Source organism: Necator americanus, chromosome IV, assembly GCF_031761385.1.
Source record: "Necator americanus strain Aroian chromosome IV, whole genome shotgun sequence".
Classification (NCBI taxonomy): domain Eukaryota; kingdom Metazoa; phylum Nematoda; class Chromadorea; order Rhabditida; family Ancylostomatidae; genus Necator; species Necator americanus.
Genome location: NC_087374.1, coordinates 1,796,386 through 1,823,974, shown reverse-complemented (window position 1 = coordinate 1,823,974; position 27,589 = coordinate 1,796,386). Strand labels below are relative to the sequence as shown.

The 27,589-nt window shown below is 35.5% G+C and overlaps 1 protein-coding gene across 1 annotated transcript; it reads left to right on the top strand.

Moving 5' to 3' along the window:
- Window positions 1–13: 13 nt before the first annotated feature.
- RB195_000162 (uncharacterized protein) lies at window positions 14–27,478 on the top strand (the record flags this gene model as incomplete). The annotated part of the gene is made up of 21 exons (XM_064196345.1): window positions 14–130; window positions 10,137–10,209; window positions 13,014–13,270; window positions 14,651–14,901; window positions 14,999–15,072; window positions 15,595–15,689; window positions 20,054–20,198; window positions 20,324–20,402; window positions 20,865–21,021; window positions 22,137–22,241; window positions 22,377–22,547; window positions 24,350–24,415; window positions 24,483–24,592; window positions 24,653–24,823; window positions 24,908–24,988; window positions 25,066–25,141; window positions 25,252–25,387; window positions 25,938–26,106; window positions 26,176–26,272; window positions 26,359–26,490; window positions 27,404–27,478. 21 exons carry the CDS (start codon window positions 14–16, stop codon window positions 27,476–27,478), a joined length of 2,637 nt encoding a protein of 878 aa, XP_064052226.1.
- Between the last annotated feature and the right edge of the window lie 111 nt (window positions 27,479–27,589).

Sequence of the window (27,589 nt, the reverse complement as noted above, 5' to 3'; positions counted from 1 at the left end):
CTCTAAGTCCAAAATGACTGCGCAGGCGACGAAATCGGTTGCGGCAACGCCGGGATTCGTCCGGTTACTGAATTTCCTGTTCCGTAAACTTGGCCTATTCGTCGCTGATCATGATAAACTTGTGCTTGCGGTAAGAATTACGATTTCGACGACGTCGATTATCCAAGTATTTTTAAATATCACCTCTATGAAGACCTAATTAGCGAAGGTAGAGCTCGTCCGTAATCTCTTACCCAGTTCCCGCCAAGGATTTCACCTCTTTCTGTCGCAAACTCTTAATGTCCTTAAGGAGACAGTTCTTAATGGATATAACACAGTTCACCACCGTGTGGACTCCATCTCTCGTGGCTCTTTTTCTTCTTTTTCCTCTTTTCTTTTTCCTCTATATTATACTTTCGTTAATGTGGAATCGTTTCCTGTTTCTTTCTACGGATGCCTCAATTCCTCATAAATTTATATAATAATTACTATCTCATTAAATACTGGAAATTATCCTAAGAGCTATAAAACTGTGATCGAATGTATAGTATGATATTTTCATTTCTTTCATTATTTTGACGATATTCGCCTGGATTTCATCTATTATCGTTGATCTTACGTCTTTTTACAGTACTCAGTCATCGCGCTGGTGAAATTTTTGAAGGATCCGTCAACCATGGTACAATTTTTGCAACCCGCAAATTCCAAATACGTTCTCTGTGTTCTGTTTTCCATACGTTTTGCAGAACACGTTGACAAATGTTGATGTTGACCAAAGTATTTTGTGTTTTCTGTTGATGACAGCAACAGTTGCATTAGTTTTCTTCACGTGGTCAAGGTTCTTTTTCGTATGCGGCGCCGAAAATGTGTGCGTATCATGAAAAATCCATAGTCTTGTCGAAGATTTTGATTAATCACCGGAACCGACCACAATTTTCGGTACTCGATCAGATGTAGGATGTATTTTAACCTATATACTATAGTATATACGCAAGAACCTATAGAATCAGCCTCTACGAGTGAAAAATACGATCCACGCCGCCTTTACCATAGTAATGTACAATAAAAAAGTGATAAAGTGTAAAGTCTCTGGCGTTAATCATCAATCGTATCATTTCCGCTTGGGACCCCACGTTCACTTCAATTCAGAATCGTTTGAGGTTCACGAACTGGCCTATACAATGACCTACGGGGCTAGCGATGAGTCAAGTCAGTGTTTTTCACCTCCCAGACAAGTCTGGTACCAATTTATCGACCCCGGTGGGATGAAAGGCTTGGTGAGCACCGGGGCGGAGTCGAACCTCCGATCGATCGTGCAGGAAGTGGAGCCTCTTGCCGAGTGCGCTACATCTACCCTAATGAACAATTAAATTCTTAATTAACTAAGTTAGGTCTAGGTACATTGGATGGGTGTAGCGCAATTGCTATGAGATTCCGCTATGACTGCACGGTTGATGGTTCGAAACTGCCCCAGTGCCAACTAAGCCCTTCTTCCTTTTGGGATCGTCGATAAATTGGTACCACATTCATCTGGAGAATAGGGACACTGACCTAACACTCCGGCTAGCCCCCACAACTCAGGGTATTGCCTGGATATTTGTTCGTAAACCCCAAACAATTCTGAATTGAAGTCGAACGCGTGGGCGGATTGGATTAACCCCAAGCAACTTACGCACATTTATCCAAAAGATGTACTTAATTTTTTTTCTAGCAATTGGCGAAAATCATGCATGTTTTGCACGAAAAAAAGACAAAAAACCACCGGAAAAGAGAAAAAAAGAGCTGACATGCGAAAACGTTGCCACTGATTGCAATAGGACCCACTGGCGGTGGTCCGCGAAGATCGAGTAGGTCAAAAAAGCCGTTCTGATACTGGATTCCTCTAAAATTAAAGAGCGCGCAAGATTTTTCGTATGCGAAAGCGTATTTCATAGATCTACCTTTTCTGGATGCGTTCGAGGATTTCACAAATTCGTGACGTTCGAGAATATTTCCTGCGTAGTTTGTTGAAATATGAAACACCTCCTCAGCAAGGCCACAAATCGTAGATCAAAAATCTATGGATCAAAATCGACTCGATCCTATTGAGGATGTTTCGAATACGTTTTCGTGTGGGATCCAGTACTGTCCGCTGTCGCCGCAATTCCCTCACTTTTTCCTCTGTATCCTTTTCCTGTGCTACCAAATCTAGTTATGTGCGGTTTCGACGCTACCATTACCTCTCGTTTATACTTACAAATCCGCTTGTAACAATAAAACTAAAACCCCGCGAACTACGCGAAGTGCACTTTATTACCTCGGTGTTTGCAATGGAAATCATGGAAGAATGTGTGTGGATCCCTTTTTTAAAATATTAATGGATGGAACACACACGCATTATCACAACGTAGTGCCAAAGTTATTGCTACGGTGGAAAAAAAAGAGAAACTGTAGCCGTTCCCGTCTGCTGTCGACGTCTCGGGTTGTCGTTGTCGACGTTGACGTCGACGTCGCCGTTCGGTTTTTCACGTTCCCCTCGTTGCGCTGTCGATGACCTCCAGACGTAGAAGGTGGACGTGTGTGATGTGGTTTTGTTGGATTCTGCGCCATTGCACACGCAAACATACACACAATCACTACGCCCACGCATTGTGCACTTTTTTCCCCCGTACCCCGACGACCGACACCGACAACGACATCGACGATGTGTGATAACTATAGCGTAGCCAATGGGACAATGGATGATGGTTGTCGAGGATAACCTTCAAAACCATCAAAGTATACGGATTTTTTTTTCACAAGGATCGAGAAAAAGATCGTGACAAGCAAATGGAAAGTAGTCATTAAATCATATAAATGACATCAGCGTATTTTTGGAAGACCTGCTTTGTTTTCTGAGAAAAAATAGTTTCTGGAAATCACGAGGCGATGCTCTTGGGCGAATTCTTTGACTGAATCACGTTTTGTCGTATTCCACTGTTCTAATGGATCACCTTAAATTTTTTTAAAGAAAAATCTGTGGACTGTGAACGCTCAACGATTGTTCGGCCGCGTTAAAATATTCCGAGTTTTTTTTCCCTGGAAAAAGAGATATTTGAAGGGCAACTCTTGCAATAGTGCATTAGGTGCATGCATGATAAGTGAAAAATTGAAAATGGAGCAAATAGCTAAAAACCTAAGTGTTATACATGTAAATGCTGATATACATACACTCAATAATAGAGGATACTTCCACGCATAGAATTGGGTGATTTTAAAAGAGATTTAAAAATGGAATTGAAGAAAAAAAAAGAAATGTCGAAATTCAAGATTTTGAAGTGTTTTTTCTTAAAGAAAAATATTATTCTCTACTTCTACTTTGAAATTGATGTGTTTACGATTCGTTCATAGACTATTTTTCTATGACACTTGATTTTTTGAAATCCTCTATCACATTTTTTTTCGGCACTAGATCAAAATGTTGTCGACGTTTTTTTTTGATATTTTCTCTTCGCCACCTCGGGAAATTTCGTCTACTGTCTTTTGCTGTTGCTGAGTTTATTTCAAATGTGTTCGATAAATTTTTATCGCTCATGTTATATCATGTCTATTATTATTATTATTATTATTATTATTATTATTATTATTATTTTTATTATTATTATTATTATTATTATTATTATTATTATTATTATTATTATTATTATTATTATTATTAGTTGTATTTTATCATCAAACTTCCATTTTTCCGGCATAGATTATTGTATGTGGCCGAAAAAATGTGAATGATACTTCAAAAGAGTTCGTTTAGGCGTAATTCATTCTGAACGCTTCGGTTCTGGATTTCAAATAATAGAAATTTGAAGAAAAAATAGGGATGAAGTGCTTAGAGTTTGAAAATCTCGTTGAAATACACCAATACGTTCAATTTCAAATCAGAACGCAGTGACCTTGTAGGGGTTTACGAACACGGATGCGGATGCAACCATTGTGATGAGTTTCGGAGCCAACCGACATGTTTTTATTCTCCACGTCAAGTCCAGTACTTGGATTTATCTGACCCCGGAAGGGGTTAGCGCAGCTTAAATGTTGTGTTTTAAGTTTTGTACTATCTGGATTAGGTTTGCATCGAAATAGATGTGGCTTAATAGTAACTAACGAGAATTGAAATAAATAAAAATCGAAATATTCTTTTAAATAATCGCTTAGGGAACAGAGGAAATAAATATCGTTCAGAAAGATGCACGAGGCGATTTCAACCGGCAATTTCACATTGATATTTTTCAAATATGAATCGAAAGAGGAGACGTTGGAAGTTTCCCAGCTAACACTTTAATTTTCTTCAATTTTATAATTGTGATACATTGTGTTATTATTTTTTCTTTAAAGCAGAAGAGGCTTCTGGAAGCTATAGCTCCATCTAGTTGTAAGGATAATTTGAATCCAAAAAAAAAATTAGATTTTCTATATTTAGATTTTAGATTAGATTAGATTTTTTAAATATTTTAATGTATTTTTTAATTAGAGTTTAAAATAGATTACTGTACTTCATATCCGAAAAAATTGGATTTTTTAGACCCGGAAAGATTATGGAGTATAATGTCATTGTTTTTAAAAATGAAATATAGGCAAATTTAGATGGATTGACGTGAAAATTAAAAAAAAAAACATATTTATAAAAAGTACCTGAAGACTCTTAATCAAGTAGAAGTATACAAAAAGAAGTACTGAAAAGATGGAATTTTTTTTTCTTTTTTCGAATTTATTCAACAGGAAAATACATAAATGAACTGAACATACATATAAGGAAGGAATAAAAATATAAAGTGAAGAAATTTCTAATGGTTAATAGATAACACTGGAGAAATCATTTCTCTTTAGAATTTTTTTCAATCACTGATTTGCTAATAATTTGTTTTTCTAAGTTTTTTTTTAGTTTTTTTTTTCAACATAATAGTAGTAATAGAAACACCTGAAAGCGCTCGGAAAATTTCTGACCGTATTTTATAAATATCCTATGAATATGTAAGTATTTAAATCGTTTATACTTCTCCGAAACTAGAATATCATAGACATTGTTGACATTGTAAGAGTTTGTGATTGGAATTGGTGATGGAATTTTATCGGATGTTTCTTTCGTTGACACTTTTACATCTGTTATCTTTTTCTAGCCGATGTTTAAGCGAAAACTGTTCCCTTTGTTTGTCACCGTCTCCGTGTTTTGTGGCTTAAAACATTAAACTAACTTTAAATGCACTTATTCGTCACAAACTGTTGTGGTTTCGGTCATGCATTGTTCAGTTTCTTAAAATAGGCGCATCATCCAGACTGAACGTTATCATCCAGAAATATAAATGTCACGATAGGTCACGTCCCTTATCCCTATATCCTTATATAGCTTTAAACCTCCCTAATAAAGTTAGCGTTAATTACGTAACTGATTTAATACAGTAACCCATAGCTCAGTCAAATATAGTTCTAAAAGTAATCAGAATCGAGGACGAAGAGATTCGAGAAGAAGAATTTGCGAGAAGAGATCTCTTCAACGACTTCTTCAATGGAATATGTCCATCTGAACGAAAAATCAATAATTGTTTACTTTTCGTGACATAGCCGTACGGGGTTTATTGTGGATTGCATGGATCGCAATGCCTATGACATAGTTTCCATATGAAACTGATCTCAGTTGGACTCGTAGAAGACTGTGATTCTCGATTTTTCTGGATTTTTTTTCGGTTTCGGACTCGGATTCGGACACGGATTCAGCTGGTGGATCGATGGAGGGTCTTCAGAAGAGGCTTCTTCTAGCAGTTAACACAACATAGATCGTCATAGACCGGTCATAGAGTCTTATCTTATGAGAATAGGACATTTAGCATCATAAAGTTAACGGATATTACGTCGATTCCTAATGATGTGATGTGGAGGGGACAAAAAAAAAAACTCGGTCATTTCTCGGTGACGACAAGTTTCTCGTAAATGTTCAGCGGGGATCGCCGGCGATCATCGTCCGTCCATCCGTCCATCCATCCGTCCATCCGTCCTTACGTCGTAGTTGTGGGAAATTGTCCGGCCGGGAGATTTGCAACAATTGAAACATTTAGTTGCTGATTTTCCTTCTACATACATAACAGAAAAAAAGAAAAGGACAAGAAAAGGAAAAATAAATTAATGTATAAATAAATAATGTAATAATATAATAATAATAATAATGAATAAATGTATAAATCCATTTAAATATTCTACGTTTTTTTCCGAAAAGCAGAAGAGCGATCGAACAAGTGCATCATTAAAGCCTTAACCGCTTTATGCGCTTACTCCTTGCTTTGCAATAATTTTTTCCCTAAAAATCCCATAAAAATTCCCATCGTTCCTTGAAAAAAGGAAATTACTCGAAAGAAACGTAAACTTGTCGTTTTCCATCAATTCATCGGTTCCCGATCATCATAAATTCCACCTGTTCCACATTCCATCACATTGAAAGTTCCAGATAACATCATATGGATTGCCGCTAATTTTTAATAATAATTTTTTCCTTGGAAATCTTTTAGAAATATCGTTGAACTGTAATATTAACTGGTACCTAAAGATTTTCTCTCCTTTCCTAGTAAGCTTTTTTTCCTGAAATAGCCCGAATTGGATCTCTTCTCAAACTTATAGAAATGTAAATGAGTTCTAAGCGCGTCCGGTTATCCTTGGTGTACGCGTTTTTCAGGACACCCTTTTGCAATGCAGATTAGTGCAGTTTTTGTCTCAGCTAACGTCTCTAATTTATTTAATCCTGCATCTAAAATAAGAATTGAATATAAAGATAGTTTCTTGATGAAAATTGTTCTTAAATCTAGATAATCATTTTTTTTTTTTGAAAGGGAAACTTTAGTTTGATATGGCTTTCATTTTTTTTTTTGAATTCTAACTCTGTAATTTAACATAAATTTTATTTAATTGAAAATTCCTTGTCTATCGAAGCCTATCTGCCAATAGGACGGTTTTTTCAATTTTATTATTTTATCATTTTCCTTTATTTTTATCCTTAATTTTTAATTTTGAAAAAACACTACTTTGTCACACACAAACATAAACATTTTTGAATTTGAGCTTAATTTAGGCAAAAAAATAACAAATTACTCACAGTTTAAAAAAAAGATTGAAAAGAGTACAAAAAGGAATAGAGAATACGGATAAGAATACACAAAGTCACAAAGTTCTTTATCTTTTTCAACTTTAATATTAGTCTGTGACAGTAAGGATTGTTCACTTTTAAAAAAAGTTATGTAAGTGATTACTGTAAATTGTAATTCTACCCTTTTATGTATATTAGAGCCTGATGGCATTCAAGTTATGTGAAACTACTATTGCAAGAGTTTTATTATCTTTCGATTTATGGAATTCCTGTCATTTAAAATGAATTTCTTTCCTAGAAGTATCTTCTCTTAAAAAAAAGAGAAAGAGACACTGAAATCCCTTTTTAATTCGTTATTTCTTCACCATAACCTATCATAAAGAGTTTTTTTTTACTAAGTAGTTCAAGTAATCTCATTACTGGTCTCACTATCCTTAGAATGATGGAGCAAATTACTTTCGTTTGGTTGAAATCTGTCCTAGAAGTATTTTCACCAAAAAAAAGAAAAAAGCACTAACCTCTCCTTAATTCGTAATTTTTTTTTTGCCTTTATTTTTGTTAAAAGAAAAAGGAATCGTAGACGGAAAGAAAGAAGGAACTGCTATTTTTATTATTTTTATCTATTTTTTTTTAATTTTTTTAATTTTTGTAAATCACCAGAAACTTTTTGATAGGTTTCGCCGATGTGTGTTTTTTTGGCTCATTTTGAAGTAATTTTGATATTCTCTCGGGAAAATGTGATTAGATTGTAATTGTAATTTCTCAAATTTGTACAGACAAATATTTTTATAGTAATAACAAGTACATATTTAATAAATTTGATAAATTTGAAGAGATTTGATAAAAGAAACATTTTTCTAGAACTCGTAGACTCTACTGTGGGACATAGATGACAGTGAATTGTATCCTAGCAGAGATAATAATAGTTCGGATGGCAGACCAACAATAAATGTGATGTCCTTATGTTTTCCCGGAAATTTATATTTATTTAGTGTCTATTAGTTTGTTAATTGCAATTAGAATAACAATTACAATTAATTACTTTGTTTGTTTGATACTCAACTGATAAAAAAAAAACAAATTTCAAAGAATTGAAATCTTTTAAGGAGCTAACAGAGTTCCTAAGTTGTTTACTTGGTATCTAAAAGGTGTCCATTATTATAATATTCTAATTACCTATTAATATTAATTGAATATTAATTACTCCCGGTGAATTGAACTCCTTAGTTCGTTTGCGTGCTCCTCGTTGGTTCGATCCCGCTAAAAGCCAACCAATTTTCTCATTCTTTTGGTGGTCAGAGTAGAATCAGTAGCAGAATTAAAGGGGATAAGAAGTACATTAACCTTAACATTTCGATGACAGCGCCGCCGTTCATCGGTGAACCCGAACATTTTTTAACGGTTGTTTTTCATGATTTCCTAATTTTTTTGTACTTAACGGATTCGGGGAAAAAATGGGTTAATGGGTCAGGTAATGCCACGCAAGTCTTTGTAAAGTAGTAAAGCTGTGCAATTAGTAAAAATAGACATTCTGTCCCACAATTCCTAAATCGAAAGCGCTTCCTCATCCCTTAGGGATTCATCCACGATGAGTTTGGTCATGTTGATCTCTTTTTTTAGGAATAAAATCCAATTAAGAGAAATTGTCCTAGAGACTAGTGCGAAAAAGAGAAATTGTCCTAGAGACTAGTGCGAAAAAATCGTGTATGAGACCAATCCTGGAATGATACGTCTTAGAGAATGTCTCTGGTTCAAGGTAGAGTCTCCAAAATTTTGAAATGTTATGGTTTACGCAATAACGTTTTGCTCGCCACGGGCTGTCATTTTAAATTCCAAAATCGGGAGCTCTTCCACATCCCAAAAGGATTAAGCCACGTTCCACTTCAGTTCCACGACGACTTATATTTATATTATTATTTACATTATATATTTATTTACATTACCGGCTGTTTAGTACATTTCATGCATTAAAACATTCCCGTCTAACGCTATAATAATGACCGTATTCTTAAGCTGTAGTCGATTTTTCCATCCATTCCTCATTGTCCTCGAAAAGGTGACCGCTCGAGAGTTCTACTAGAAAACTCTCATGAAATGAAGGAATGCTTTTCAACGTAAAAAAACAAACTCGAAGTTTTCGAATAGAATGTTTGCAAAGAAAAAAAAAGTTGTTACGGTAAATAGATAAAAGACCTTGGATAGATGGTCTGTGATGATTTTTTTGCGCCAGTATAAGAACTGCCGCATAAAGTTCGCATTCTCCGACAAATTCTACATACTTGAGGGTTAAGAGACGACGAAAGGAAAAATAGTTGGATCGACAGTGCCGAGAAAAAATATCAGGTCATCTTATAAATAATTATAAGTGTCCAATTTTTTTTATTTCCGGGGATTAAAGTGAAAACTCTTTCAAAGTCTAAGCTACATTTAAAAAACTAGAACTTTAACGGCTTTCCTCTAAAACTCACCTGCCCGTGGATAATTTTTTTTTCCTTTCTTTTATTTTCCTTCTTTATGGATAGATCTGTTCACTCATTGCCATTTATAACACTCCTTATCTCCCATACAACAATTTACACGTGAAGCTAAATCGATACGCGACATAGGTTTTGAAATTTTAATTTTTTTTTAAAGAAACCTTTAAGAATTCCCGATCGTTTACCCTTATTTACATTCGGTGACAAATTTTCCACTGAAGAACGCTAGAGTACCTTTTTCTGGATTTTCCACCTACCTGGCTATCGTTAAGAGGATTATGAGGAGGATGTACAATGACAGAGCACATATATTATTACATGAGCATTTTTTTTATGTTCTGAATCCATCCGAATGGCTTAAAATCTCTAAACAAAATTAGCGTAGCCAGACAAATCATTTTTTCCCCATCCCCAAAATCAAAACTCAAAATCAGAAGTTCCAAAAATTCTCAGCAGTTTTTTTCTTTTTAAAAAACCTGTAGTATGATTTCAAACAGTTATTATTATATTATATTTTATATTACTTACTTGGAGAGTACTTTTTACTTATCATACTGTATTTTACTATTTTATTTTATTGTTTAAATTTTATTTTCTAGGGAACGCTGTTATTTACTCTCCTCTGCTCGGCAAAAATCCCATTCACACCTCAACAGGATGATATTCGAACAGGTTTGGCTGACCTCTTCTTCTTTGTGCTTTTCATCTTTCGGTCATGGAATGCCAACAGAACCCGAGTGAAATTTATCGCAGCGGTTTTCAGCAACGTACGATTTTACCGCGTGCTGCTGTGTAAAACCGCTCAAAGCGCACAGAATAAGAAAAATCCGGTTTTTATGACAACCGCCCGAGGATTCGAGACCACGGCACGAGCGAGTATTATCTAACAAAGAGATTTGAAAGTATTAGAAAAGCTTATCCGGGTCTTTAGCCAGCAGAACATTCTCGAAGGTAACATCGCTTCGAATGTTTCTGTAGTGAGCTTAAGGGGGACAAAAAGGATGGTATTAGGTGAAAAATCTAAATTTTTGTCGCCTCCATCGCTCGCTACGATTCGCTTTTGCTCAAAACGTTTTCGAAATCTTTTCTCTTTCTTTTTCTCGAGTTCCGATATTTTTGTTTCTTTTTTCTGTACGAAGTGTCTGTTTACGGAATTATTTCCTTTTTCATTATTCTTTCATCGTCTGTACGTGATTAAATCGTTCGTAAAAATTAGAGACAGTCGTTCCAGAAAAGATTTTTCAACTGTCTAGACATAGAAAATAGATGATGCAGCGATTTTTGCTTTTTACTACGTGCCAGAAAGACTGAAACGGCTACGGAACGAAAGAAATACTAAAAGACAAAGACTGAAACGCATCGTTTATTATCCGTAAGGTATTTGTAAGATCTAAGGATTCTTCTAGAAAGTGCATTTAGGGTTTTAAACGCTTTATTAGGGAGAGAGACACAAGACAATGGGCAATAGAAGCAACTATAAACGCACAAAAAAATGTACGGCGAACACCTCTACATAGTGTTTCGCTCCTCCCGATTATCCAGATTGTCATCCAGAATTCGCAGCGTCCACAATTCCAAACTTATTCCGTAAAAGCAACACTTACATGCAAATACATTTCAGTCACGAAAAAGTCCAGAAATGAACGATTAAAGAATTTTCTGAAACGATGGAGATGGTGCCCTATCCTTACTGAGACCAGCGTGCGCCTAAGAAATGAGAAAATGTCCAGAGAGATTAAGAAGTTCACTTTGAAGAAGACTCGTTGGTCTTTTTCCTGAAAGAAGAAGTCAAATTTGCCAAGAATTAAGAAAGAAAAAAGGAAAAGAAACAAAAACAATAATTTTTTTCATTTTTATTTATTTAGTTTTTTTTCCTTGTTTTTTCCCCACCAATCACTAGGGTAATCTTCAAGGAAAAAAGCAGTCCAGTATTTTTTTTCCGTGGATCATCAGGGTTTCTAGGACCTTCGTTCATTTTCCAAGGATGTCGGAGAAGAGATGCCACAAAGCTTACGAATATTTTATTACAAATAGAATATTTTGATGAAGTTCCGTTTAAAGACATCATATAGCGGAGTTGTTGACGTTGGGATTTGTGTAAAAATAAAAAGTAAAAATAATAAAAATATAGAGGGTAAATAAAATAAATAAGAGATAATAATCGAAATATTTGGGGTGTGTTTAGATTAAAAGTATGAGCGTGATCTCCCCCAATTTCCCCTAATCGTCCTGAAAAATGGCGTGGGAAACAGCCTTATGCCCTACGAGGCACGTTAGAACGCGCCGCTCCTGCACAAAACGCGCCACATCTACGAATGAGCGATCGGCGAACAATGAGGTCTCTTGAGCAGCTCATTCAAGTAAAACCGTATGAATAGACTCCTGAGAAAAGCGGAACGTCTGCAACGGTGGCGCGTTCTAACGTACCTCGTAGGGACAAATGTCATTCCCACGCTGTTTTTTTAGAATTATTAGTGGGGATTGAATGGGGCCACGCTCATATTCGTCATCTGCGCTCTGTAATACTGTCCCATAGAGGTCCCAATACCTCGTAATTTTCTGCTGCGTTGCTTTATGATGCTACGATACGCTTTTTCCATAATCTTTTTGGGGATCATCTATTCATTTCAGAGGATCTAGCCGATTAATTACGTCATGCATCTCTTAATGTTATCCGGTTGTCATCCATAAAAGAAATGATCTAATATCCGCTGTTGTTCAGATTATAATGGCTAAAAGTTCCCATTCCGTTTTTAGAATCGGAAAGATTAATTGGATTGAAATGATTTCCGCATGGATCTTAGTTTTTCTCATTCCTGGTCATATTAATAGTATTAAAGGCATCACCCCACGAATCTGTGGTGGCACGGATTTCTGGTGGAGTATTCGTATACGGGATCGTAGATTATGGAGAGAAGGTGATTCCGATGAAAGGCTTGGTGAGCACTGGGGCGAACTTGAACCTCCGATTGATCGTGCAGGAGGCGTAACTTCTAACCGACTGCGCTACGCACGCCCCGGTTTTCACAATAGCAAAAGAAGATCTCTTGGCAGTTCTTCACAACAACAAAGATCCCCCGACGATATTCTAATAGAACTAATTCGAAGAAAAAACAATGCAAAAACGTAGCTTAATCCGGGATGATGCGGCGCGTGCACACGGCTAGCGCGCTCCAATCGAACTCCTCGTAGAAAATAACACGCCGGAACGCTCGAAGCCGTATCGTCCGGGCCGTTTTTTACGGCGATTAGGAAGAAATGGACAGAATCATCCCGCTCTCCATAATCTACCATCCCCTACACGGATACTCCACCTGAAATCCGTACCACCTCGGATTCCTGGGGTGATGCCTTTAATAGAATTATTAATAGTATCCATATACGGTAGTTGGGCAGTAGATCACAGAAAATCCTTAAGAGTAGAGTTACAACTACAATTTTTAGACCACAATCCACTTTAATTGAATACATTTCAGGTTACACTCCGCACGGATCACGATCCCGAGAAGAAATCGCCGTTTACAACGAATATTTCGCAGCAAATCGTGATCCGATTATGGTTTTTGCGTTTGCGGTGGCAAAAGATGGTGGATCCATGGCACGAGTGGAACATATGCGTGAAACGATCAAACAACTCGACTACGCTGCCACTAACGTCACTCATCGAGGCGAATCCTTCTACACTCTGTGCACAGAGTTCTGTCAAATTAACGAACCAATTCGTCAGTTTTATGTGAGTTCTCCGCCGCCGACATCTTCATCTTCACATCATTATTTTTTCTTACACTTCCCGGAATCCGATGAATTTAAAGTAAGTGTAAACGAAAGGCATTAGATCAGGTTCAAAATCGACGTATGAACGAGCGGACGGACGGACGGACGGACGGACGTTTCCGCTCCGCCCTAAATCCAAGCGAGACAGCGACGGAAACGAAATTTTTATTCCCTCATCAAGGTCATTTGTGCGTACGTACACACAACAAATACCACATCCTGCTTACAATAGCCGGAAAACCCGTCCGTCCACCAGGAAAAAAGAGGAGATCGCAAAACGCGCGCGAACCATCACGATGATGATTTCTGGAAAAGGGAAAAGCAATCCCTCAAACTTCAACGTTTCACTTTTCATGTACTATTGCCAAGCGAAAAAAAAGAACATATGGCTGTTGGGTTCTGGAGCATGTATAGTGTAATCTTTTCACGTTCGATGGGAAGAGGGATGTGTTATTGTCCAGGGAAAGTACGGAAAAATGTGGAAACACAAAGAAACGCTACCTTTTTCCTGACAGTAATACTGGTTGATTGTGATCAGCGCATTAAACAGCTCAATACTCAGGGGTTTGATGGGAAAGCAGCGCAATCAATACAGTACTCTCATCAGAATCCTACAGTAATCACTTCAGTACTCTCATCGGAATCCTACAGTAATCACTTCACATGAGACATCGAAATTGCTATATTTTGTGATCTATATGTCATTCGCTTGAAATGAAGAAAAGGAAGGAAATGAAATGATGAAGAAGAAGAAAAAGTGGAAAACAGGAGAAAATTGAAAAAAAAGAATGGAAAATGATTTTTTCATTTAAAAAAAAACCTCTAAAATACCGTATCATAGCTATGTGTTGGTGCATTTATGATTCACTCATTTAATTACTATCGACTATAATTAAAACTATATTTTATATTTACTATGATAAACTCATTATTTAATTACATTTAGCATCCTCAATATTAAATCCAGAAATTCTGGTTGAATATAAATTTTATTCCAATTCTATTTGCTTCTTTCTTAATATATATTATTATATTCTATATTCTTCTATATCTCATTTTTTTCCTTTCTTTTATCTTCTATACTTAAAAAAATAGCTCTGTAGATGTTAAACACAAATTTTCTATCCCAATGTGTTCTTGGAAAAAAAAGCAGGCCAGTATTTTTTGTGGAGAAAAAGAGGAATCGCTAGGGGGTTTCTCCTTTGACGATGATTTTTCCATTAATTCCTGGATTATCGCGTTCAAAACGCACTGTCATCAGTAGTTTTTTTCGAAGAATTTTTATTTCTGGAATGTTTTTTTTCAGATTTTTCTCTTATTTTTAGAATTTTTTTTCCAGAATGGTTTAGCGATGAAAGTCAACTCGTCCGTGTTGGATGAGCCGATCACGCTCACCTTTCCGATTATGGATGTGCTCGGCAAGGATTTGGATCTTAGTCCGAATTTTTTTGGAGTCGAAACAAATGACACTGATCATTCTGTGAAATTTTTGAAAGTTGTCGGCTTTCAATATCGTGCGAATCTGCCAGAAAACTGGGATAAATACGATCTACAGGATTATGAGCGACGAGTGACTGCATATTTTTTGAAGTGAGCATAAATGATAAATGTTCTCGTTTAGATATTATTTAACCTGTTCTCCATGTGTCTTTTTTTTTTGTGTTCCGTGATTTCAATTGTTTTGCAGAGAGATGCGCTCCGAGTTGTTGAACATTTATGCGTTTTCGCTGACGTACACTTCGGACGAAATCGTTAGAACCGGTAAGAGATTTTTGGGAAAAAAAGAAGAAGAAAAGATGTTAGACGACGATGATGTAAAGAAATTTCGCGCACAATTAGTGGCGGCGTCGTTCATATGGGGGGCGCATAAAATTTATGATCAAAAAATTATCCGGATTTAATTCCGTTGCATTTTGATTACATGAAAAAACATATTTGATAAATTTATTCATTTATTATTTATTTATTTTATTTTTATATTTTTAACTTTTTCATATTTAGTTTCGTGATAGGAATTTGAGGAGAAGGAATAGAAGAGTCATGAAATTATACGAAACGTTTCTGAGTGAATTTTTTTTTAAATAATTTGTTTTTTTTTTTTGCATTTTTTAAAAGTATTTTTCTGAATTTTCTGTGTTGAAAGTATTTTGATTATATCATTGCTGTTATCGTTATCATTATTATCTGTATACTATGTATGTATATAATATATTATAATTTATTTTATTATTATTATTTTTTTTTACTATTATCATATGTTCTTTAATAAAAGTGAATTTACAGGTCTTACCATATTTCCATTTCTTGCCGTTGGATTTATTATTATGAGCTCATTCTCAGTGGTTACTGTATTCTACAGTAGTATGCAAATGGGACAGGTATGGAAGTGTTTGGTTCGAAAATTTGTACTTTGCATTTTTAAGAGGTCCTTAGTGGACAACAACTTTTATGTTTGTTTTTATACTGGTAAGAAACTCTACAAGTGATCATCGGTCCAGAAATTTCTTATTTCTTTCCTTTTACTTTATTCCTCGAATGGGACCTTCGATCATCGAATTATTTTATTTGTTTTATTTTATTTATCGTAATTAATTATTTAGGATCAAAAATTTTTGTAGGCTTTGCACAGAGAAATAATTTGACGAAAAGTTCTGGATTTTCCTTCACTCTCTACTAGATTCGTAGCAGAAATATGAAGAGAATATTTCTTTGCAATAAAATTTTGTGGTGATATTTAATCAATGGAAAATTTTCGTCATCGGTTTGTTCCTAAAAAAAATTTAACATCTATAAACACTGCGCGTTAGTCGTTTCTTCCGAATTCAACCTGAACAAATTTCAGCGAGGTATATTACCTTATTTCTGGATAAACACACAGGAGCCGGGTTTTTTTCCCGATTTTCTCACTGACTAGTATGAATCTTACTCTGTGTATCTTATATTTATGTGTTTTTTTCTCCGAATATGTTTCTTTCCTTAACCTGCAGTTAGCCTGGCTACAGTCTTTTCTACAGGAAAATCAAGGATTTTGTTCTCTTACGAACGTCGCAGCAGCAGATTTCGACCTTTGTCCCCATCCGACAATCACATTTTCAGTTTTTGATTCGGAAGAAAAAAACTACGCGTAGCATTGATCATTCTTTGATTTCATATCAAGGAAAGACTGGTTTTCCTGAATCGCTTCGGGGAAGTCATTAATTCTTTGATTGATTAACTTTTCGTGTGTGTGTGTGTGTGTGTATAATTATTTGAAATGTGGCAAAAGCTAAGGTCACAGCATTTCTCGCTAAATTATGTTGTACTAAGTTCCACTAGACCTGAAAATTGAGGTTGTGAGCCGAAAATACGACTACCCTACGACCACTAATCTTTCCACAATTTCCGGAAGCTAGTTACTGAAGGACACTCGTCCTTCGGAGGATGGAGCGGAAGTTTTTGTTCGCATTTTTTTTCGATAAAGCGAGCTCGAACTTGCGCTGCTTTGGCTTGGCGTGGACTATAGTTTAATGACTAATAAAATCCATAATATCCCACAATTTCTCGGGAACACCAAGTTCTTATTTTTTTTTTAGAAAAGAACGTATAAAATAAGAAAATATTATCATAATTAGTCAGCAGAGGATTGTTCAGGGTTTTTAGTGGTGCAATATGAGTCGCAATTACAATTTTTAGTAAAAAGTAAAAGTAAGTAGAAGTTGAAAATAGTAAAAGAGTTAAAAAGTGAAAGTAACTAGATGTTGAAAAAAGTAAAAAAATAGAAAATAAAAGTAAGTAAAAAGTAAGCAGCAGTAAGTACAGCAAAACTTTGGAAATCATGTAATGTTCGTCTGGAAGAGATATGCGCTTCTAAAGCAAATTTCGAATCTACAGAACGGTTAAAAAATTTAGCCATGAGTTTAATTGCTACGGTTCCTTCACCTCTTTTCAGGACTTTTCCTGATCATAGTTTTTTCAATTTGACTTGGAGTACTGATGCGGTCTGAGTATTCAATATTATTAATATTATAATATTAGAAGCAAGAAAAGTTCGTAGAGCAGTCAGGAGAAGTTTCGGCTGCGGTTGCCCGATCAATGGTTCGAAACCTCTCTCGTGCCAACTGAGTCTCTTATCTGTCACGGAACGATAAAATTTATTATTTACTTATTTACTGAAAATGGTATCGGACTCGTCTAGGGCGGTAAACACGCTAATTTGAGACATCAGATAACCCCCGGAAGTCATTGTAAGATTTCAAATTCGTTCATAAACTTCGGATTGTCCTGAGTTGAAGTCAAATGCGTAGGCGTATCCCCGTAGGAATTGATAAACGCCGTGCATTTTATTTTTTCTTTCTTAAATCTCAAACAAATACTGCCTGTTGAACAGAAAAAAATAAAGACTGATCTTTCCTAAATGTGATCATTAATCCCTGAAATTTATAAATTCTACCGCATACTGTATACATCCATAGAAAAGATAGGAAAGGCGTTGAACAAATTTTCCCGCTGTCGTGGCGAATCATCTCGCTGAACGATGAGCGATGAACGTTTGTTTCAATGTTTCAGTACATAATTCAGCCATCCAAATGTTTCGGGAGGAGGAAAAAAAAAACTTGTTGACATTACGGAGAGAACTCTTTTGTCATAGACATTTATGGTTAGGAATGAAATTTGTTCTTTTCTCCCCCTTTCTGGTTATCTCTCCGACCACAGCAATGGAATAAATCCCAGCAAACAACAGAATAGAGGAAAAAATCATTCGGATCAAGTTTTGTTCAATCAGCCCATCAATCGCGAGACTATTGATCAAATTGAGACTACCAGCAGGGGAAAAAATCTATCGATTTCGAATCCGAGAACATTGAATGTTCATTGATCGCCAATAAATACTTGTATTGTACGCTGGGATGTTTGTTTTCTGCACGAAAACTGTCAAAACACTGCTAATTAAGTTTTTAATCGTTTACAAACGAATTCTTTTGTTTTATTTCCTGTGAATTTAATTTAGGTCAAGGTTTATTATTCTGAGAAAGAAAGAGAGAAATTCGCTTAAGAAAACGATCAACTCGAGACTTAGAGGGTAATTGTTCTGTTGTTGTTGTTGTTTTGAGTTGAGTTGTTGAGTTATAGGATAATTTTTACTCTTAGCAACGATTTAAAGTAATGATCTAAAAATTAACAAAAATTAAATTAGCAAGAAATCAGGAAAAAATCCAGAAACACTATTTTGTAGAGAGAGAAATGCTCTTTCAAAAACCATGTCACACAACGCTAAACTCTTTTTTTTCGGTACGCGAATTTAAATAAGATAAAAAAATCCGAACTAAAAAGTTAAATTAACTTGAAAAAATTAAATTATTAAAAATTTGAACTGGGTATAGGCAAGAAAACGTGGATGAGGTCCTTGAAAGAAAAGTCTCTACATCTAAACTGATGAAAGTGGACTTAGAGTAGTACGGTAGCAGTTCAGATTTCCCATGAAAACGATAGATTTTAACCGTTCGTTCGCTTTATTTTTCTTTTGCTTTATTTTCCTGTGTTTTTCCTGCTTTTTTTCCTGTATTTTTCGCTTTCGCCCAAAGCAAAAGCCGTAACGATTTTCGCATACCTCCGTCGTAGCTCATACGTGCGATCTGCGCAAAAATGGATAAAATCGTATGCGCGTACGCGTAATAGCGGCGGCGGCTTAAACGTTGCGCGAAATCGTGGTTAGCTGGTTCGAGAACATTCTGACAGAAAGGGAAACGTTGTTGTACGTGGCGCGCACGTTCTTCCTTTGAAAGGGAACAAGAAAAAAACACAGGGGATGTGACCTCGCTGTTTTTTTTCCCTAAAAAAAAAGTACTCAGAAAATCACAATTCATTTTGAAACGAACGATTAGTTCATGGTTACGTCATTCGGGCGCATAAATTGCATTATTACTGTAATTTAATGAAATAATTCCCTGAATGAAATAATTTCAAATATTGTCCCCGACCATAGTAGTACGTTAGGAGATTCGATCAATACTAGGGAGTTGTAGCACCTTTAACGCTATGAAATCAATCAATATCTATTAATTCTACCTTTACTACGCACTAAGTGAATCTAGAGATTTATCCTTATTTACCGTTATCTTTTATCTGCTTCCAACTTTTAATTTTTTTTCTTCAGTAAATTTTGAAAATTTGGAGATTCACATTACATTTTAAGTTTTGTATGCTTAGGTCATGAAATTGCAAAAAAAAAAAAAAATGAAATGGTAGAAATTTCTGATTCCTCAAACATCTCTGAATTCTTGCAGATACCTTGACTTTTGTGTAGAAATCAGGAAGAATTTAAGAATGTTTGGAAATGTTAATAAATTAACATTTATTTTCTCATTGGAAAGAAAATACAAATAAAATAGAATTAGAAAATAAAAAAAAGAAGAAAATAAAAATAGAAATAGATATAGATATAGAAAAATCGGAAAAAAAAGATAAAATTATATTTAGAGAACCTGGAATTTCTGAGTTTTTGTTTCGTAGACTATTGTAGCTTTGAATTCGCATTCATTAGTGTCAAAATTAATTGAAAGCAGAGGCAAATTTTCCACAAGAACTCATAAACACTAACGATGGATCTAAATCCAGTAAATACCACATGTGCGATTCTTTAGATCTACAAAAAATAAGGATAATAAAAGGATAATAAATATTATAAATAAGAATAATAAAATTGTATTAAAAGAGGTTTTTATATAACTAAAAGGTTGGTGTTCAACTTTTCTAAAATTTTCAGTGGAGCAATTACAAGATCATTGAAGCTGTCTTCGGTTGTATATGTCCTCTGCTGGCCACATCATCAGCGTTAGGTTTTCTATTTTGGTGTGGATTTCGATTTGGTACGATCCTTTGTGTCACTCCGTTCCTGGTTCTAGCTATTGGTAAGTGGTTTTTGTGAGCGTACATCACCTAATCGATCGATATTTGATCCATTTCCACTCGAAAATTTCGATGTAGCTATCCTTGGTTTCTTCGATAGAAGAACAAGCGATTTTTTTTTCTTCAGGTGTCGACGATGCCTATTTGATGATGCATTCATGGATGCGTGTTTCCGTCGATGATCCAACGATGACAAAACGAGAGAGGTAAGCGTCGGATCCATCCTTACATCGGAAAGAGAGAGAGAGATCCATGTCGCCTACAGATCTCAGAAATCCGAGTATTTTCAAATCTATTTGATATTATTGATACTATTAAATCTATTTGATTTTATTTAATATTTGATGGTTTCTTTCTCCATCAAAGCATTTTTATTTATTATTTATTTTCATGTGCTATATTTTTTATATACTTATATAATATATTTGTTTCTGTATTATTATTCATATATAAGAGAGAGATCCACGTCGCTTGCAGATCTCAGAAATCCGAGTATTTTCAAATCATTGATGGCTTCTTTTTCCATCAAAGCATTTTTATTTATTATTTATTTTCATGTACTATATTCTTATATATTCATATAACAAATTTATTTCTATAAATTACTACAATATATTGCTGTATTTGTGTATTATTATATATACATTTATTTATATTTATATTTCCAGGGTCGCTCATATGCTAGTGGATGTCGGCCCATCGGTGGCCATCACGTCACTCACGAATTTCCTCGCCTTCCTCGTTGGTATCTACACACCCACGCCAGAGATTCAACTGTTCTGTATGGGAAATTCAGCGGCTATCCTTTTTGATTTTATTTATCAGGTAATTAGCAAGCGAAAATTTTTAATAATATTCTAAATATAGTATAATAATAATAATGAAGTGTAATATAATAATGTTTTTATTAGTTAAACAAAAAAGAAATAAAAAAGGGAAAAAATAAACTAGAAAGGATAAGAAAAAAATAAGTAAATGAACAAATAAAAACACAAAAAAAAGATTATTTGTTTTTTTAGCAAATAAAATGCATTATTTTATTATTTGTTCCCTGCTCGTGCTTGGAAATCCATCTCTCTCTCATCTCGTGACCAGAGCTCCTCCAGTCTTCATATCTGTGAAATGCTAAAAATTGTCTAAAGCTCTCGTCTTTCCTCTTCCTTTTCTTTTAGAAAAAGAAAGAAATTAGAAAAAAAGCATTTCATCCATTTTTTCCAGTATTTTCAGCACATAAATATTTTCACAAGTAGTCGAATTTTTTTGCCGCAGATCGATTTCGTTCGCTCTCAGTGCCGCTACATTTTCTAAATAGTCACGGACGGAAGTTCTGGAAATTCTGTGCTGTGTCGAATCGAAGGGAAAAACTGGGGATTAGTACCAGTTCTGATCGTTGACACACGTATGGGAAGCCCTAAGTTCAATTTCTGGAAGAACATGAAAAGAATGAAGAGAAAAGAATGAAGGGAGTGTAATGTTTGTCTTTTAATTCACTAAGATTTTATCTTTTTTGTAAGTCATCTCTTCTTCTTTGTCATCTCTTCTCTTTATGTTTGTACTTTTTTACTTTATTTTATTGGTCTACCATGGCGAGATTTTGATCTACTCTTTTTTTTTCTTCTCCTTTTCTTTTTTCTCCTTCAACGTCGACCTAAGAAATTAATATTACTCGCGCATTCATAAAGTATTGTGTTTTTTTCTGTAGGAGAACATTCTCTTGGATTCTCCCAATTTTTTAAGCTCAATATTACTTCAAATTCAACTTTAAAAGCCTTAAAGTTAAGAAAAGTTTGGAGACATTTTTTTTCGAGAAATCTGTGCTTGTCTAACGCAACTACCATCGTTACCACCAAAAAAATTAACCAATTACAAAATTTGAAAACAAAAAACAAAAAAGACTAGCTAAATATTGATTCAAAAATCGATAACCACATGATTTTCAGATCACAATGTATGCCGCATCGTTATCAATAACAGGTGATCTACAAATGCGTGAAGCCTCAAAAACGAATAGAGATCCACAGTGGATGACAATGAAGAAGGAAATGGTGATTTTTCTATTTTTCTGACTGATGATTTCTTTTCCCTTTTTTCTGCGGCCCTAAAATATTCATGAAATATTCATGAATAAAATATTTCGCCCACGCATCATCGATTGTCGAATTTTTCTTCTCTTTTTTCAGTTTTCCGATGTCCTTGACGAATATTCACAATGGTTATCGAGCAAATTCACATCAATCCTTCTACTTATCGTTTTATGTTTTTACTGGGTAATTAGCGCTTTTGCCGCTTCTCAGATACGTGTGAACTTATCAGCGGATAAGTTGGTGTTGCACGACTCGCCGTTAATAGAGGTAACGTTGAAGTTTATTTATTTGTTTTTTTTTATCCATTCATTTATTTACCTATTTATATGCTTTTCTATTGATTTGTTTGAGCTTACCCAAAATTAATATCAACTTTTTTTTAAAAATTAACTGCTAAGGTTTCGGTGTTATCCCTTTGAATCCTGTAAAAAATCCTGGAAAATCAATTGCTATCTCTTTGGTGAGACCAGTGATTTATCCTCTGAGGGGCCTAATAATCTTAGAAAATGCAGATGGAGAATTGTGTGAAGTCCCCTTTGGGCGAATTCAGCGCGCCTAAAGCGACGCGCACACACACAGCGAAGGCTAATGCTTTCTGGGACCCTTATCTATGGGACATAACCACAATATCGATCGACACGGCATCGGAGAAGTTGGGTGCGAGGATCCGTACTCGACTTTACGCCGTCAGCGCAGCGCTCTTAAATTTGTTGGGGTAAACGCCTTCGAAACATGAGTTTTCACTTGAAAATCACTAATTTTTCGCAATATTTATTACGGTCATGATACGGTGGTTGCCGTTTAACTTGGTTTTGACATTTTGATACAGAAGTACAATTATTACAGTTATTTAATCACCCGTTTAGTTATTTACAATTCATTTACGGTTTTTTTTTGTTTACAGTTATTTAGTTAGTTATTGAGTTCGTTATTACAGCTATTTTTGCATTAAATATCTAGTTCCAGCGATGTTCGAAATAATAAGATGTGTCTGTAAAAATCCCTATTGTTTCCATAGCCATATAATCTTCCTTTTTTTTTTCTAAAAAATCGCATATTTACTGTTGCTTTCACAACGTACAACAATTATTGATAGTAATAACTTTAGATAGGATAAATTGGGATGAACCTAATTTAATTTTTTAAAATTTAATTGAAAGGATGGATTTAATTGATTTCTTGGCGACTATCTGAAATTTTGCAACATGAAGTAAGAATTAAGAAAAAATTGAAAATTTTAAAAATTACAACCAGCGTCGAGTAGCTCATAAGAATAAATAAACAGAATAATTTAATATCAGCATAATGCCCATCAACAACACAACATATCATAGCGATCAATACCAGCACATCAATCAATGAATCGATATTGATATTAACAATTAGTTACTCTCTGAACGTTTTCTGTGCTTTGTGAACGTTCTTCTTCGCAACAAATCACAAATTCACCAAAAAAAGGAATATGTAATGTGAGTTAAAAGAACATATGGGGACATGGTTGGTGTACTTTACACACTGAATGGACAGTCGTTCTTCTCCAGATTTCTTCCTAGAATACGGTGCAAATCATTGCACATTTCAGTTAGTGAAAAATGTGATTTTCCTGAACGTTCGAACGTTAAATAGAATAAAAATAAAGTAAAACGACAAACGATAAAGTGTCCGGTGTTAACCAATCCGCTTGGGACCCGCGCCACCACGTTCACTTCAAGATTCAGAATCGTTTGAGGTTCACGAACGCGTGCAACTGGCCTATAAAATGACTTGCGGGGGCTAGCCGATGAGTCAAGTCAGTGTTTTTGTCCTCCCAAACAAGTCTGGTACCAATCTATCGATCCCGAAGGGATGAAAGGCTTGGTGAGCACTTCGAACCTCCTATCGATCGCTCAGCCACAGCAGGACCTCTTACCGACTGCGCTACACCCGCCCTGAAAATAGAAAAAAATGAAAATTAAATAATAAAACAGTAGAAATAAAATGATTCTAACAACTTCATGTACAACTTACTAAAAATCAATACGACAAGCCATAATTTTAAAAAATAAAAAAAATAATTAAGATTTTTTCAGATGAACCATCTACGAGAGCACTACGTCCTCGTTAATTACACAATGGCCAGTATCTTCGTGCAAAATGTTTGTAGTTAAATCTTATAGATTATTTTATTTTAATTATGATCTTTTCACTCTTCCGAATCTACAGCCAGGAAATCTCAACGATCCAAACCGAATTCATCAATTGAACAGCCTTGTGGAACGATTTGAAGCATATCCAGAATGCCTTGGAGCTAATTTCAGTCATTATTTTGTTCGGTAAGCCTCGGGTTTCCGCAAGTGCAAGAGTGGTAAAAAAAAGCAACGATGTTTTTCCAGTGATTACAAATTCTTCCAAGAGATGGTGGAACATGAAGAAGAGGAGTCTTTCGGCGCGGAAGCGGCCGAAAATCGAAGTGACGCATTTTCGAAGACCGCAATGCAACCGTTCTTTTCATGGCCTGAATTTAAACATTGGAACGGTTTCGTGAAATTCGACGAGAATGGAACGTGAGAGAAATTTCCCCCAAAGCTTACAACTCGTTCTTTTCCATCTTACTTACTTTTTTATATGTTCACTGGAAAAAATTACAGGATAACACGGATTTGGGTGACGGTGTCGTATCATGGACAATTGATGGGCGACAACATTTTCAGAAAAACACTTCTAGAAAGGTACAAAAAAATCGCCCTCCTAGGAAATTTCCTTCTGTATCCATGAAGCTTTTTGAGAAATACGTTCTAAATTCTAGATGGCGTCACACTGCCGACACGTTCCCCGATCTAAATGTGTCCGTTTTTGACGACTATGCCCCATTCTTGGATCAGGTACTTCAAATATGTCATCTACCGTCTTTTTTTGAAGGAAATTATACAAATACGTACACACACACACATTTTTTAAAATAGAAATTACACAATTCCGCACAAATTTACAGCTCGATTCCATGCTACCAGCGACTATTTCCACATCGATTTGTACTCTACTATGTATGATGCTCGTCTGCTTTTTATTCATGTACAATTTGTTCACAGTTATTGTCGCAACAATATCGATTATATCGATTTGTATTGGTCAGTCCCTTGTTTCCCTTTCGCAAGCTGTGTATCACAAAGTTGGCATAGTTGAAAAATTTGTGGGAAAATATAGGGTTCGGGGTGTGGATTACTAGTATGAGCGTGGCCGCGCCCATTTAATCATAATCGTCTTGAAAGGGGGCGTGAGAACGGGGTTTTTTCCTACGAGGCACGTTAGAATGCACACGTACCGCATCCATGAGCAGGCGGTTCGTGATCAATAAGGTCTCCTCAGAAGCCTATTCAAGTAAAACCAATGAATAGGCTGTAGAGGGAACCAGAACGTTACCGTAGTGAGACCTCATTGATCTTTGACCGCTCGCTCATGACGCGTCTACAGGAGGGGGCGTTCTAACGTGCCTCGCAGGAACAAATGCCGTTCCCACGCCGTTTTTAAGCATGGTCAGGGTGAACTGGGCGCAGTAACGCTCATACTCGTAATCTACACCTCGAACTCTATATTTTCCCACAGGTTCCTCAACTATGTCGGTTTCATGATACGCTGCCTTTAAATATTATGGTTTCCTTACTACTAACGCGATTACAGGCGTATTCGGCATGTTATCTTGCTGGGGAGTGGATCTTGATCCGATTTCTATGGCCACAACAATAATGTCCATTGGATTCAGTGTGGATTTTCCTGCTCATATAACATTTCACTACTTCAGAGAAGGTCTTGAAGATCCAGATTCTACACCGGCTAAACGAGTAGCAAGGTAGGTTAAAATGAGGGAGAGAGATGACCTCATACGTATTGTTCCAGACGTGAATCCGAGTTAATTTAGGTCGTTAGCTGCTATATTGTTTCCACTGTTGCAATGTGGCCTCTCAACCATACTATTTGTGTTATGTTTATTATTTGTGAGAAGTTACATGAGCGAGGTAAAGAAAAGTCGAGCGTTAATCCGTGCAGATCCAAAAAAAATCCTTGTAAACAGAATGGAAATCAACAGTCAACACTTCTTCAGGTGTTCGTCAAAACGATGGTTCTTGTTGTTACGTTGGGTCTTATTCATGGCCTAGTACTGGTCCCTGCATTCCTTTGTGCACTTACCTCAATCTATGATACATTTTTCAAGCACACATTTTGGGGAAGTCAGGTAAGAATTCCGCTAGAATCCCATAAATCAATAGGTCCGCTTGAAAAAGTGAACGTTATCAGTGTCACCGTCACTATCAGTATATTCCCTAACTTAGTTGTTTTTGTTTTTGTTGTAATGTTTTGTTTTTTTTTAAATAAAAAAAACTCGTAAGAAAACCATTGTCAAGCAGAAAAAGTCGTGATAACTAGAAAATTTACGTCTTTTTCCAAAAATTCAAGCGGACTTGTTCATGGATTTTTAGGGTATCTGGATTTTCAAGAACGCTTTATTGTAAACTATTTGCTTTGAAAAAAAAAACTTTCTTTGTCTTTCAGTTCTATAAAAAAAAATTCATGCTTTTGCTGCATAGATTTTGCTAAAAAGACAATTTGTGAAAAATATTTTAAAAAGATATAATAATATAACAGTAATAATAATAAAATATAAATTTTCCGACAATGTATCTCTAAAATTTCAAGTTTAAAATCTAGAAAAAGTAAAAAAAAGTCTTAAAACAGTGAAAAGCAAAATCTAAAATGAGTAGGTGCGAAGAATTTCCGGCTCCATGAAAAAAGTCGGGAATTTTTCGCACCTTTTTATTGGAAAAAAATGACCATTAAACCCATGTTTTGCGTGTAAACATGACAACAAACAAAGCTTTAACCAACTTTTAATGCAGGCCAATTATTCACATATTTCTGCGACTAACAATGATAAACAAAATCCTGAAAATTTTGAAGAAAGAAGGTGGTAGCAGTCTTGTTTTTTTCGAACTAATGCCTGAAAAATTCAAACTACATACGTGAAATTCTTTCTTTTTCTTCGGGAAAAAATGATTCAGTTTATTTTGATTGAAAATACCATTTCAAATTTTAAGGATTGAGATTTACGTTTATGGATGCAGATACTAATAAAAATACAATTATTTCAGTCCTCAATAACCGAATGGTTCTCTCGAAAAGATTCACGTCCATCGAATAGCGAAACACCATCGACACGTTCGTGAAATGCGGTCATCTGTCGTCCCATCTTCTGAATCTTCTGAAGCTGCTTCGCTCATGAGAATCAGTTTGTCATCATCGCTTCGTCGCTTTTCCAATAGTTTTAAGTACTGTAC